General features: G+C 41.6%; 1 protein-coding gene and 1 long non-coding RNA gene across 3 annotated transcripts in view; both read left to right on the top strand.

The window, feature by feature from the left end:
* The first annotated feature begins 7,455 nt into the window (after nucleotides 1–7,455).
* The window catches only part of MEMO1 (mediator of cell motility 1), a 117,817-nt gene continuing 109,730 nt past the window's right edge, over nucleotides 7,456–15,542 (top strand). The window contains exon 1 of one of the 2 annotated variants that reach the window (XM_045884355.3): nucleotides 7,456–7,928. In XM_045884355.3, coding sequence (XP_045740311.1) covers nucleotides 7,868–7,928 — 61 coding nt within the window. In that variant the 5' untranslated portion in view covers nucleotides 7,456–7,867. The remainder of the gene's footprint in view (nucleotides 7,929–15,542) is intronic. The other variant, XM_064572072.1, reaches the window with a different exon arrangement.
* On the top strand, nucleotides 8,046–9,902 carry LOC135361727 (uncharacterized). Its single transcript, XR_010405506.1, has 2 exons — nucleotides 8,046–9,021; nucleotides 9,139–9,902. It is a non-coding gene; the product is annotated as an uncharacterized LOC135361727 (long non-coding RNA).

Here is a 15,542-nt window from a genome sequence, read left to right as displayed (position 1 = left end):
CAGGAAGCATATTAAGAGAAACGGTTCTCGGTGGGGAATGACTTTGCCCTCTCACTCCAGAGGACATTTGGCAGTGTCTAGAAACATTTTGGGTGTCACTACTGTAGTAAGGTGGAGTTCTACTGGCATCTAGTGGGTAATGTCCAGGAATGCTGCTAAATATTTTAGAATACACAGGACAACCTGCATGCCCCACCCATTCACAAGAATTATCCAGTTCAAAATATCAGTCAGTGCTAAGGTTGGAGAAACCCTGTTTTGGGGGTACCTGGCTGGCTCAGTTGGTAGCAGGCAACTCTTGGTCTCAGGATCATGAGTTTGAGCGCCACATTGGGCATAGAGTTTACTTAAAAAAAAAGAAAGAAACCCTGGGGCGACTGGGTGGCTCAGTCCTTGAGCATCTGCCTTCGGCTCAGGTCATGGTCCCAGGGTCCTGGGATTGAGCCCCGCGTCAGGCTCCCTGCTCCGCAGGGGGCCTGCTTCTCCCTCTCCCACTCCCCCTGCTTGTGTTCCCTCTCTCGCTGTGTCTCTGTCAAATAAATAAAATCTTAAAAAAAAAAAAAAAAGACACATTAAAGATGTGTGTCCAAGCTAAACATGTGAAGGCAAAGTTGAGGTATGAGGTATGCTGATGAGGTATGTCTTATAGTTCCTTTAATACAGGAAAAGCTTATTTCAGTAGGAGTGATGCATGTGGGGAGGGGACATGGTTTTGATTTAAAATTGCAGATCTATATAATTTGCATAGGAAAAACCTGCAAAGATTGGGATCTCTTGCTTATAAAGTAGTTTCCACAAATACTAATTCCATCAGATACATTTTGGTTATTTGGCTAACTCCTACATTAATCTGCCCAAGTCTTTTTTGTGATATTTTAACGTTTGATTAAGTACTAATTGGGTAATTTTTTATTAAAGCATCAATAGTTTATCATCTTACAGCAGTTCTTCATCCGTGATTCACATCAGAGCCACTTGGGGAACTTTTCATATATATTTCATATATAAAGAGCCCTGGAGAGCCTGATTAAATTGTGATAGAGCCTGGCTTCTAAATTTGACAAAAACTCTTTAAGGCATTCCAATAGACCCCTCTGCTTAAGACCACTTAGAAGTAATGTAGTACTCTGCCTAGTGCTATATTACTTCTAGTGTTCTATTGAATTGTCTTTGAGTTGGGGCTTAAATTACTCAATCTTGAAATTGATACTTTTTAAAGTAACAGCTGAGAATAGGCGTATCTTTTGCTGGCAGTACACATGCTACTTAACCGAACACTTATCATGTGCTAGGCACCATGCTAAATACATGAATTGTATAATCCTCAAAGCCCTGTGAGGTACGTTTAATTTTAATACCTCATTTTTAGATGAGAAAAGTGAGATTTTGTTACGTTGCTCAAGGTTATAGGGGAAATAACTTTGGGGCAGGGATTCAAAGCCAGCATAACGCTCTATTACTTTTCCTTAATGCTATATTACCCTCTGCTCTAATGCTTTCAGGTGTGCTTAAAATTTTTCTTTGGGGGAAAGTCAGTCTGCTCTCTTGTGTGTATAGTAGAAGCCCTTTTATCTAGTTGGTTGATGAAAAAGTGAGCCATGGTAGGAAATCATAAATGACACTGAATGGTTTTTTTAAAACTTAAACATGTTAATCTGTATTAACTTGTTAATATTTCTGTTCCAATCTTTTCTCTGGGATTGGGTTCTCTGATTGGAATTCTGTATCATTTTTCTTCCTCAAACCACTCCTGTGATGTATGGTTTGCACATTTCAGTCTCAAGTTTTTTTGAGAGTAGAATATGCTTTTAGACATTTAAGCAGTAATTTGTAGAATCCTATGCTTTTTTCATGATTTTGTTCTCCAGCCTTCAGTTATCTTACCTGCCTCTAATTTGACAGTTTTTACTTAATCTTTCCAAAGCATTCCACCTAATTTGTGTATCCCTTTTGCATTATGTGTTTGTATTTCATTGGTTTATGTAATATTTAATTAAATTATGTAATGATAGTACCTAGTGCAACTGGCCTAAGTAAGCTGGAGAACACTATTGACCTTTGTTAGTTATGCACACAAACCTGGGGAGGAGTCTGCAATCATGTGAGAGTTTCCTAAAGAGTGTAGTCTGTAAGCTTACGAGTTCAACTTTATTATACCCTGGGACGGGAGAACATCACTTACTCTGGTAAGCTGGTGAAATAGAAACCAGTTAAGCAAATTTCTCTATACTTTGATGAGGTATTTTACATGTAGCTGGCAATTGTATTATAGAAACCATTCCTACCCTTTGAATGCTTAATGGATAGGTTATTGTTTTGTAAACAAATACAGAAATAGAGTAGAAAGTCCTATATGTTATAGAGTGAATTCTTGAATTACATTGGTAGGTAGGTTAGTGGGAGGACCAGTAGAGCAAGTGAGGCATAGATAAGTAGAGGAAATAGAGACCTTGAATTGAAAAAAGGAAAAATGGTTTGGATAGAATGACAACATTGTCTACTTAATTCTGATGATCCTATGGGAAGAATATTGAACCTTTGCTTAAATTTTATTTAGGAGAAGGTATAGTGGGATTTTAAGATTGATAACTTCCTGTTAGAAACATAGAATGGTGGTAGGGATAGCATAACATATTATAGCCAGATATTTTTCTGGACTGGATTCCAAAAAGGCATTAACAAATTGGAGGCCTGATACATATCATCAAACTAGAAATGAGGGACGAAGTTGAAAGCTGTAAATGGCTATCACTGAGAATCTATTTATTTAAAAATCTCTACATTTAAATTAGGAAAGTAGGAAAGTAATATAATAGTGGAAAATAGGTCACCAGATATAAAAGGGCCAGGCAGTAATGAATAAGAATTTTCTTTAGGGGTGCCTGGGTGGCTCAGATGGTTAAGCTTCTGCCTTCAGCTCAGGTCATGATCCCAGGGTCCTGGGATCGAGTCCCGCATCGGGCTCCCTGCTAGGCGGGGAGCCTGCTTCTCCCTCTGCCTCTGCCTCTCTCTTTCTCTGTCTCTCTCTGACTCTCATGAATAAATAAATAAAACATTAAAAAAAAAAGAATTTTCTTTAAAAAAAAAACCTCTTATCAGCCTTTTAAAAAAACTTAAAAATCTTTTTTTTTTTTTAAAGATTTTTTATTGATTTATTTGACAGAGAGAGAGCGAGAGAGGGAACACAAGCAGGGGGAGTGGGAGAGGGAGAAGCAGACTCCCTGCTGAGCAGGGAGCCCAATGCGGGGCTCAATCCCAGGACCCTGGGGTCATGACCTGAGAAGGCAGCCGCTTAACCAACTGAGCCACCCAGGTGCCCAACTTAAAAATCTTTTAACTCTGCTATTTCATTTCTGGGGATTCTAAATAATACTAACAATAAATATGAAAAAAGTTTTATAAAATTTATTCAAAAAAATTGGAAGTGAGCAAATTTTTATCTTAAGAATCACTAAATATGTACTTAGCTCAGTGTCAGGTACATAGTTAAGTGTTTAATAAATATTACTTATTAAGTTTGGCTTATAATGGGAGGGCAAACTTGACACTAGATTAGAGTACTAGTTTTTTTTTTTTTAAGATTTTATTTATTTGAGAGAGAGCATGAGAGAGAGAGAGAGAGAGCACAAGCAGGAGAGGCAGAGGGAGAGGGAGAAGCAGACTCCCCAGTGAGCTGGGAGCCTGACATGGGGCTCGATCCCAGAACAGTGAGATCATGACCTGAGCCGAAGGCAGACGCTTAACCATCTCAGCCACCCAGGCGCCCCTAGCTTTTTATTTATTTATTTATTTATTTTAAATTGAAGTACAGTTGACACACACAATGTTACATTAGTTTCAGGTTTACAACATAGTGATTCAATAACTCTGTAAGTTATGCCGTGCTCACAAGTGTAGCTACCGTCTGTCACCATACAACGCTATTACAAGACCATTGACTGTATTCCCTATACTGTACCTCTCATCCCTGTGACTTACTCATTCCATAACTGTAATCTTCCAGTTTCTGGAAGAAACTTCTGTTTCTGCTTTTTTGTTTATTCATTTTTGTTTTTTAGATTCTACATGTAAGTGAAATCATAATGGTATTGGTCTTTCTTAAAGTACCAGTTTTAATTGAAATCAAAAGAGCATCTTTATGCTAAACTCGTCTCTCAACTTTGATTTTTTCAAAATTCTGTGGTTTTATTCTAAAATATTTTTTGGATATAGGGCTTTTAGTTATTAGTGGACTCCTCAAACTGTCCGCTGTGGATAAGTAAATTATAAAAATGGTCAATTTAATATTGCCATGTGGATTCCAAAAATCAAGCCTAAAGATGTATTTTGTGTGTGTGTGTCGGTACTATATGTGTATGGCACAAAATTCCAAAGATACACAAAACTTTAAATCTTTTGTCCATCCTTGCACTTCAGCCACCTAAACAAGTACTGTTACCAGTTTATTGTGTTTTCTTCTAGAAGTATTCTGTGTATATGCAAGTGTATGAGAATACATTTTTAAAGTATTCATTTTTACACGAATGGTAGCATTCTTTACACATTGTTCTGCAATCTGCCTTTTTTTCTTTTAGCTCTATATCAGTATAGAGAGCTTATTCTTTTTAATGGGTGCATATGTAACAAGTCTCATATTGATGGATATTGTGGTTGTGCTAGTTGTTTGCTAATATAGACTGATGCAGTGAATATAGGACATGCTTTTTCAGAACATATGTTGGTTTCTGGGACTAGTGGTGCTTTATTTATTAAAGTCTGCTTTATAGGGACTCTCTTATTAGTGAGGAATTCCTCCTTACCTTTTGCTATGACTGATGTTTATGGAGTGTCAAACTCAAATCCCCAGTGGATATAATGGAAATTGTTAATACATGGGAATTGTACATATTGCCAAACAGGCTTCTCCTGGGATATGAAATGAGTATTTTGCATTATATGGGTCTCCATTAATTTAGGGGAGGTAAGTGAATAGTTTCAACATATTTCTTTCAAGAGTCTATCCTTGAATAAGGTAGCTAAAAAAAGATGGACAGAAGGAATAATGATGGGATATATTGAGAGCATTCTAGAGATAATAGAAAGTTTTTTAACCTTTCACTTTTTGGGGCGCCTGGGTGGCTCAGTCATTAAGCATCTGCCTTTGGCTCAGGTAATGATCCCAGGGTCCTGGGATGGAGCCCTGCATCTGGCTCCCTGCTCCGCGGGAGGCTTGCTTCTCCCTCTCCCACTCCCCCTGCTTGTGTTCCCTCTCTCACTGTGTCTCTGTCAAATAAATAAATAAAATCTTAAAACAACAACAGCAACACCTTTCACTTTTCTTGGCATTGTGGTCTTTGCTGAATTTGACCAGTAAGAAAAATCCTTTGGGGAAAGAAGCCACCAACAGAGCATTTTCATAGGGAGGAAGCTTAAATTTAAATTAGGTTACTAGTTTGGAATGAGTCCTAGGATTGTTGCTAGGAGCAGAGGATAATGATAAGAAGAAACAAAGAACAGCTTATAAATTGTTTTCAGAATATTTTCACTTTACTTAATGATTCTTACAGCAAGCCTGTGAGTTAGATATTACTGCTCTTTGCATTTGACAGATGAGAAGACTGAGGCTTGAAAAGGTTACATTACTAGATGCCCATGATCACCGCTGGTGAGGGACAGAGCCATGACTCAAATCTGATCTTCTAATTTGACCAGCCTGAAGTATGAAGTTCATTGTATTCAGTGTTCCTTCCATCCTTTTTTTGGGTATAGAAACAGAATCAGGAATCATTAACTTCAAAAGCTATCACTGCTTATCAATGCCACATCAACCATATCAACAGTTTTCCTTTTCTTGAAATTTATGATGAAAAGTTTACCAGTTTACCATGCCATCATTTACCACTGATTTTTGGGGCTCTAGGAAGAGTCCTGTGGAATTAGCTGCAACCCGCCTTTCTGTTATCTTTAAAACGACTATTTGGCACATCTCTTTTTTTTTTTTTCCTGCATAATATGTAATATTTCGGCAGGTTAGTGGTGAAGTGAGAGGGTTAAAATTTGAGTAAAGAAATACATGTCAGTGGATATTTAATCTAATAACTGTAGAAAAAGTTGTGAAAGCCAGTAATATTCCAGTAATTGACCAGGCTTTTAGGCCGGAGATCTCACACAAGATCCTTGGGGCTTAACGTTGAAAAAATTGGAGGAGGGGTGGGAACAGGATAGTAAATTAAAAAAATATATATATGGCACTAGGGAAACTTGAGTATTAGGCAGCCAGATAGATATCTGCTTTGAACTCTACCAACGATGTTTAGTATGAAATTCAGATATAACAATTTTATGGTTTTAACCCTAAATCTTTCATTGAAGACATGCAAGTTTCTCTTTCTGTCCAGTTTTGGAATGGTCTACTTCATAACAACACTTCCTCCGGGGTCCAAGATATCCTACTTTCCTGTGGTTCTTCTCTAATTTTAAAGGAATTCTTTGTTCCTGACACTTATGTGAAATACTGGGGTTTATAAGAGAAGGAAGGGTTGGAAATAATGTTTGTTGTATGCATACTCTGTCAGGCTCTACATTTATTAACTCTTGTAATCCTAGGGACACCCCTTGAATATATTATCCCCTCTTCATAGATGAGAATTACAGGCTAGCTGTATCACACTTGAATCTAATTAGGGAGTTAAGACAATGCACCTACATCCGTATAAAATGAAGCAAGATCAATGTTTACAGTGTCAGAGCCAAGATTAGGTGGTAAAGGTGGCCCAGTGAAGCAAAAACTAGCATTTGCGGGGACCACAGGCACACGATCGTGTGCCTGTTTCTACAAATGAACTTCCCAACGTGGCCACAGGCTTGCATCCCTAGGAGTGAAACCTTGGGGGTGTGAATCCACCAAAGATTCGCGTGTATGAGGAGGTCGGGGAGGACAAGCCGGACTGTCCTCGCGGAAAGCCGCATCGGCGTGCCCTCGGAGCTCTTCATTTAAGGAAGTTGGCTGGGGGAGGGGGCTTGCCCTGCGGCTGCGTCCTGCTCCCCCCCCCGCCGCTCCCCCCTCCCCCCCAGCCTCTGCTGCCGCTAAACCCCGGAGAGCGGAGCGTGCACGTTGAGATTCCTCGGCGGGCCTGGCAGCGGCTGCTGGGCATGCTCAGTGGGCAGGACCCGTTAGAGTGGCGAGTAAGGAAGCGCTGGCTCTTCCCCGGGTCTGCCTTCCCCGGTTCAGGCCCCGGCCCTGGGCTTTTGTGTGAGCGGAGCTGCAGCCGCCGCTGCCTCCTCGCGGGGCCGCCTGACCCCAGATGCCGTCTGGCCTGCCCGGTTTCCGCCGTTAACCTCGCCGCGCGGCTGGAGGAGGAGCGGGCGGGGCGGGGCCGCGGGCCGGCGGCCGGGCGGGCGGGAGGGCCCTGCTGGGGGCGGGGGTGGGTGCGGGGAGTCCCGCGGGGGGTGGGGGGAGGGGCGGGCGCGGAGTCACGGGGGTGGGGTCACCGGCGGTGGCTCGGGGAGGCCAGCCCGGAGGGGAGGGGGCCGTGGGGGCGGCTCGGCGGAACCAGCCGCGGCTGGGGAGCAGCGGCGAGTCCGGGGGCCGGGGCCAGGGCTTTCCGGGCTTCGGTGCAGCCGCCGCGGGCCCCATCTTCCGGCGGTGGCCGGAGTTTGTGGTGATTGTCGCTGCCGCCGCCACCGCCCCGGCTGCCATCTCCTCCTCCTGGGCCGCCGCCTCCTCCTCCTCCTCCTCCTCCTCCTGGGCCGGGCTGGTCCCCTCCCCGCCGCCGCCTCCTCCTGGGCTGGGCCCGCGGTGTCTCGTCCCCTCGCGGAGCCGCTCCTGCCGCCGCCGCCGCCGCCTCCTCATTCATCCTCGTGCACCATAGGCGGCACAGGCACCAAGATGTCCAACCGAGTGGTCTGCCGGGAAGCCAGTCACGCCGGGAGCTGGTACACAGCCTCAGGTAGGGCCCCAGGCCGGCCGGCCCGTCAGCCCGCCGCCGCCGCCTGGCCCCGCGCCCGGCCGGCCGAGGTCCGCGGCCCGGCGCCGCGCGGCGGCGGGAGGGACGAGGGCGCGGACGGCCGCCTGCCGCGGACCGCGTGGGGAGGGAGCGGCCCGGAGGCCGGCCTCGCCGCCTCCCCCACCCGGGTGGCGTCCCGCCGGGCAGCCCGGGGCCGGCCGCCCTCTCGCTCACCGCGGAGTTGGGCGAGACGGGGAGTCGCCGCCTTGGCAGCATGCGCCCTCCCCCGGGACCGGGCTCGAGGCAGGAATGTGCTCCCGGTGCTCCCGGACCCGAGCCTACTTGTCGCCTCCTCCGGCTCCCGGGAAGCGGGCGGCCGAGCGCTGCCACCCCCGGGAGGACGGCTTGCCCGGCGCCCGAGCCCCGCTTCCCCCACCCGGAGCCGAGGGAGGGACGCGCGTTCCAGGGCTCGCGGTTGCTCGCGGCCGGCGGTCCGAGAGGCGCCGCGACCCGGGCACTTCTCGGTCTGGCAGTGGGCACGGCCGATTCTGCTCACCCGTCTCCTGCGGGGAAGTCTTCTCCCTCTTCGCTGGCAGTTTAGAAAGAGGCAGCGTCCCCCTCACCTTTAAGGTGCTCAGCGGTCTGGAAAGGAGTGCGGGGTAGTACTTTTTCCCGTTGCCAGACTAGAGAGAAGGTCTCCGCCCGTGCGGTCTGTTGCAGGAGGGCCTTTTCTGGGATTTGCAGCTCCTGTATGCTGGGGGTAGGGTAGAAGTATTGCCAAGCAGTGGCTTGGGGTGGCCTCCCAGCTCTTTTGTCAGTGTTTTCATTGTTACTGTCATTCACGGAAAGGGGCAGCTGGAGATGGCATCAGCACTTTTGCTCGGCAGCCTCACCAGTCTCTAGTCGCTCAACACCAAGCAGGTGCTGGAACTACCTAACGAATTAGATTAGGGTCTGAGCGAATTTAGTCTTCTGTCGACACTGTCTACAAACATTTTAGAGCTCTTTATGTAAGAAAGCCTAGGGACTTTCCCTTTAATAAACGTTTTGTTAGGACGACTGTTTTCTGGGATTACTTTCAGGAGTCACATTTCTGGTAAGTTAACGAAGAGAGTTCTGTGATTCCTAATAGTTTTCAGTCATTTGGTATTGGCTTATCAATAACTGGACCTAACTTTAATGTGGATCGCATCATGTTTCCTTTTGCAAATAGTTGGGTTGGGTAGTGACATGGTTTGTGAGACGACAAAGATTTGGAAGAAAATTCATTTCTCTGAAGTTGCTAAACGGGCTCATAAATACATGCACCTTCCTGACTTACTGAAGATGTGCTATGTTAAGAAGACACAAAAGAATCATAATGATTGGATTTGCAAGCCTAACAGGTAGCTGTCGTTTTGTACTAAGCAAATGATATTTGGCTTTCCTTCATGGTCCTAAAGTACTTCATAAACATTTAATCAATTCCCACAGCCTGAGAATGTCAGTTAAGCTTTTCTTGTTCAACATATGGGGATGTGCCCAAGACTCTGTACTAGCCAGTGGCAGAACAGGAATTGAGAAATGGGAGTCCCTGGCTCCTGGGCTTGTCCTCCATTAAGTGCATTATTAATATTCAATTTATCAATGCATAGTTGTCTTTTCTGGGTTACAAGTCACTAAGCTGCTTCCTTCAATGTGTTTTGAAGGGTTAGAAAGTCTCAGTTTTCACTTTCATGGCCATCTTTTGATTTATTTCTTTTAGTTTTGTTTTCTATATCTTTCTAGAAGTGTTTTATACTTTTTTATGTAGTTTGCCTTGAAATTTGGGCAAATGATTCTGGAGGAATTTTTATAGATTCTTGAATATTCTTAGGGTAGTAAAATAAGACATGGTTCACACTTTGGACTTGAAAAGACGTCTTCAGTAATGTTCTCAATTATAAGAAGAAACCTTTAATTCAGCTCAAAACATCCTCTGATTACAGCTATTTATTAGTAGTGAATGAAAATGAACTATTTTCTTTTTCTTTTTTTTTGGTGTAAGCACAGTTTTTTTTTTTTTTTACAGTGTTTTATTAGTTTCAGGTGTACAGTATAGTGATTCAACAATTCCTAAAATGGACTATTTTCTTAAAAATTTGAAATGCAGTCTTATTTCCCTAAATTCTCAATGAAATCAATAATGCCATTTTGATAATGTGAATTGTTATAGAGAATGTTATTGTTAAAAAAAATTCAAAGCAAGTGTGGCGTGTGTGTGTGTGTGTCTATATGTGTGATTTTAAACTTAAGTAATAATAAAGGGTGAATTTAAAGCAATGTAGTTGTAAAAGGTTATTTTGTATTTTAAAAATAAGTGAAGTAAAAATAGGTAAGTAAACTTTGACTTGGTCTAGTAACTTATTTAACATTATTCCAGTGTACCTACGTTGATAACATTGACCACTGGAAAAATTTTACTTGTGTTATTGTTTCCCCTAGTGAACTAGCCCTAAAAACTTGAGTAATAGGAGAGACAGATGTGATTGTGAATTGTCATTCTATCCTTCCTACAGCATTCAGATCATGTGCATAGAATTAAAGTATTTGGTTACTGTTATAAGTAAGGGTGAAATCACATTTGCTTCAGTTACATAGCTAGCTCAGGAAAAAAAAAAGTGTGTGTGTGTGTAAGTATATATGTTACATATATACACATGTAGGTCTTCACGTTTATTTATCTCTTGTTATATGCTAGATCTTTTGATAGAAGTATAAATTATTCTCTGTTTTCAAAGAATTTACAGTTTATTTGAAATAAGTCATAAGACAGCAAATAAATTTTGGATAAATTGAGATAGTGTTTTTAGGAGTTCTGAGGATTATGGAATCACTTCAGGGTAGGATTTGAATTGTGCTTTCAAGGAATGGTATTTAGGTAGGTTAGAGAGGAGAAAAGAACATTGGGGAACACCACAACATACAGAGGCAAATAATGTAAGTAGGTCAGTTTAATAAGAATGGAAGGTTCAGACTGGGGTATAGTTCTTGAGCCTGGAGTAGTAGGTTGGTGCTAGAGAGTATGGATGCCTATGAGTGCTATGCATCGTAGTGATTTGACTTATTCAGTAGGCAGTCAGGACCAAGGGAGAAGTTTCTGAGTATGGAACTAATATGGGAGTAGCATTTTAATCTCCTAGGAAGGTTAATCCTCACTTCTTTACCTGTGTATAGCAGGGATCAGCAAACTATGCCCACAGCCCAGATCCAGCCTGCGGCCTTTATCTTGGTCAAGTCTACTAGCTAAGAACGGTTTTTAATTTTCAAAGGGTTTAAAAAACAAGCATAAACCAAGAAGTGCAGTAGAAACTGCCTGTGGCCCATAAAGCCTAAAATATTTGTTATTTGGCCCTTTACAGAAAAATATGCTGACCTCTAGCATAGGTTAGTGATTTTCAAAGTGTGATCTCTAGACGAGCAGCATAATGTACCTGTACTCTGTATTTTCTCTATATTTATTATAGCTTTTATTTCATTTCAGGCTCTTACTGTCTTCTGTGAAGATAGTTATAACTGCCTCCTAACCAGCCTTCTTTCTGCCAGCCTTATCCTCCTTCAGTTCATCCTCTACATCGCTCCCTGAATAATCTGTCTGACCACATAATTCCTTTGCATAAATCTCACTGATCCATCTTGCCTTGGAAAAGGTCTGAGTTTCTTCATGACTTGGCATCCTCCTATCTCTTTGGCCAACTCCTTTTTACCCCATCCCAGTCCTTGTTTTTACCATGTAGCCGCTGCAATTGTTTCTTTAAATACACTGTGCTTTTACTCAAGCTGTTTGCTCTGTTGAAATGCACTTTGCCTGGATAATTCCTACTCTTTTATTTATTTATTTTTTAAATTTTTTATTTATTTATTTTTTTAAAAGATTTTATTTATTTGCGAGAGAGAATGAGAGACAGCATGAGAGGGAGGAGGGTCAGAGGGAGAAGCAGACTCCCTGCTGAGCAGGGAGCCCAATGTGGGACTCGATCCCGGGACTCCAGGATCATGACCTGAGCCGAAGGCAGTCGCCCAACCAACTGAGCCACCCAGGCGCCCCAATTCCTACTCTTTTAAAGACTCAGGTGTTCATACCTCCACGAAGGCTGTCCTGATGACTGACCTCTCCCAGGCTGTTTTCACTGTTCCTTTGTACTTCATAATGTTCTGTGCATATCTCTGTACATTCATTTGGTTATCTATATGTGTGGTTGTTGTCTTTTTTTTTTTTTTTAAGATTTATTTATTTATTTTAGAGAGAGAAAGAGGGAGACCGTGTGCATGTGAGTGAGGGGAAGGGCAGAGGGAGAGAATCTCAAGCAGACTCCCTGCTCATGACCCATGAGATCATGACCTGAACCGAAACCAAGAGTTAGATGCTTAACTGACTGAACCATCCAGGTGGCCCCCTGTATGTGTGGTCTTCTATAAGGTTAGGAACTCCTTGAGGCTAGGAACAATGTCTTGCTCATTTTGTGTGCCTTAAGTACTCAGCACAGATTTTGTACATAGTAGGTATTCAATAAGTATTTGAGTGAATGAATGTTAAAGTGCTTGGCATAAAGTAAATATGAACAAAGATATTGATTGTTTCAATCCTAAAGAGCAATGGCGGTGATAAAGGACCATTGCTAGTTAAATCTCTGAGTATAGTATGGGTGAAGAATGTTGCTGGTGGGAAAGGATTAGAAATCCTGAATCACCAATTGGGACCCCATTTTATCTAAGATTTTTAAAGAAGTGTGACATTCATACAGAGAAGTGTACAACTGGATGAATTTTCACAAAATAAGCACATTTATGTAATCAGCACGCAGCTCAAGAAACATATCAGTACTGGAATCCCCAACCCTTACTGTGTTCCTTGTATTCTAACAGTAGAAAAGTTTTGTCTGTTTTTGAACTCTACATGAAATAGAATTATAAAGTATATCTGAATTTGAGCTGCTTCTGCACAACATTACAATTATGAGATTAACGCTTATTGTGTTGTAGTTTGTTTCTTCTCATTGCTGTATTCTGTTATGTGAATATACCATAGCTTACCCATTCTACTGTTGGTGGACATTTGGTTGTTTTGTCGAAAGGAACATATTTATGTATGTATGTAGGCTCCATACTCAGTGTGGGCGTGGAACCCAGTGCAGGGCTTGAATTCATGACCCTGAGATCCAGACCTGAGCTGAGATCAAGAGTCAGATGCTTAACCGACTGAGCCGCCCAGGTGCCCCTGCAATGAACATTTTTGTACTTTTTTGGGGGGGAACATGTATATGCATTTTTTTTTAAAGATTTTTTATTTATTCATTTGAGACACAGAGATAGAGAGAGAGAGAGCATGAGCAGGGGGAGAGGCAGAGGCAGAGGGAGAAGCAGGCTCCCCACTGAGCCAGGAGCCCGATGTGGGGCTTGATCCCAGGACCCTGGGATCATGACCTGAGCTGAAGGCAGACGCTTAACCATCTGAGCCACCCAGGCGCCCCCATGTATATTCATTTTTATTGGTTTTATACCTTAGAGTGGAATTATTAAGTCATGGTTATGGTATGTTCATTTTTAATAGATTCTGCTAAAGTTTTGGAAAGTGGTTTTTACAAATTTACACTCCTACCACCAGTGTATGAGAGTTCTAGTTGTTCTACATCTTTGTCAGCACTTATTATTGTCAGTCTTTTTATTTTTAGTTATTCTGGACTGGTGTGTAATGGTATTGCATTATAGTTTTAATTTTATATTCCTGATGACTAATGAGGTTGAGTACCTTTTCATATTAGGGACCCCATATTATTGGCCATTTGGATTTCTGGTTTTGTGAAGTATCTGTTAAGCCTTTTGCCCTTTTTCTATTAGGATGTTTACTTTTTTCATATTGATTTGTAGTTCTTTACATATTTTGGTTATAGTCTTGTTGGGTATATGCATTGCAGGTATATTCTACTCTGTAGCTAGCTCTTCCAGGATCTTGGTGTTTTGGTGAATCAAAGTGCTTAATCTTAAAGAAGTCCTGTTTATCAATTGGTTAGTGCTTTTTTGTTTCCATTTATGAAATCTCTGCCTGTATCAATGTCATGAAGTTACTTTTCAATGTTTTCTTTTAAAAGCTCTCTTTACCTCTCATATTTAGATCAAGAATTCATTTAGTTGATAGCTGTATGTGTATGGAGTAGGTACATTACATAAATTTTTTTGTTGAACTAAATGTAGATACAGAAAAAGTATACAAGTCAAGTGTACAGTTTGATAAATATTCACAAATTTAACATACTCTAACCTGCCCTTTAGATCCAGAAATAGAACATTTTCAGCATCCCAGAAGAATACATTACATTTTAATGTTTTTGAAATTGATATATCTAAGTTAGCTATTTGTATCCAAGCATGTATTTAATGTGGGGGCTCCTCCCCCAAAAAATGGTTGTTATATTGGTGGTACATCTTATAATTACTGGTGTCCTAGAATTGAGGAAATGTATCAAAGTCAAATGATTTCAAAGAGCATTCTTGAAATGTTTCTATGATCTATATCTTAATTGCACTTTTACTTTTTGAGTTGTTTTCATTCATTTTGCCATATTTCTAAACATTTAATAAAATACATCACAGTTCTGTAGTTGGAAAACCACAATTGTTTTATTTTTGTGATATGTGCCTTGAGTTTTGAGTGTCAAAATACATCCTGGTGTGTGAGAAATTGAAAAACTGACTAATAAAAATGTTCTTTGAAGAAAAGAGATTATATAATATTTAGTTTTAAAATTAACATTTTTAGGGGCACCTGGGTGGCTCAGTCGGTTAAGCATCTGCCTTCAGCTCAGGTCATGATCCCGGGGTCCTGGGATTGAGCCCCACATTGGGCTCCCTGCTCCACGGGAAGCCTGCTTCTCCCTCTCCCCTTGCTTGTGTTCCCTCTCTTGCTGTATCTCTCTCTGTCAAGTAAATAAATAAAATCTTTAAAAATAAATAAATAAAATTAACATTTTTAGGTTACTAATACGGTGTTTTGTGTGCTGATTTTTCTTTGCATTTCATCCTGCTGTTTTACTTGGAGAAAGGCAACACAAAGGAAGAACAAATTTAATAGGCAAACTGTTGAGATTATTGCTTGATTACCTCTGGCTGTTTCTCACTTTCCTTCTTTTTTTCTCATATAATTTCCAAATCAAAATCATCTTCTTTCCTAATTCCATGGTGTAGTTTGTATATATCTGTTTTTGAATTTTTGTCCATTTGAAAGACCAAGATGAATAACAAAAATGTCGTTCATTAAGCTTATTCCATAGGTACATTACATATATTTGTATATAAGCTGTAATCCTCAAAAGGATGCTACAAGGTTGGTATTATCTCCATTTATGGATGTGGAAACAATGACTCAGAGAGGTTGAATAACTTGTTTAAGGTGTAGTAAGTAAGTGGAAGAGTCGACTCCAAGGAGCCAGTCTGACTCCAGAGAGGTATGGTGAGATATATTCTCCCAAACCTTGAACTTCTCTGTTCCATCTCAGGTTTTTCTCAAACTTTTGACATTTAACGCACACTTGTATATAATTTATGGTTTATAAAGCATTTTCTCATGTATTTTTGACTTTCGCAATAATCCTGTGATTAGGT

The sequence above is a fragment of the Mirounga angustirostris genome, unplaced genomic scaffold, assembly GCF_029215605.1.
Source record: "Mirounga angustirostris isolate CCGP_5_RB_7025 unplaced genomic scaffold, mMirAng1.0.hap1 SCAF_10, whole genome shotgun sequence".
Lineage (NCBI taxonomy): Eukaryota > Metazoa > Chordata > Mammalia > Carnivora > Phocidae > Mirounga > Mirounga angustirostris.
This window is presented reverse-complemented; position numbering and strand designations above follow the sequence as displayed.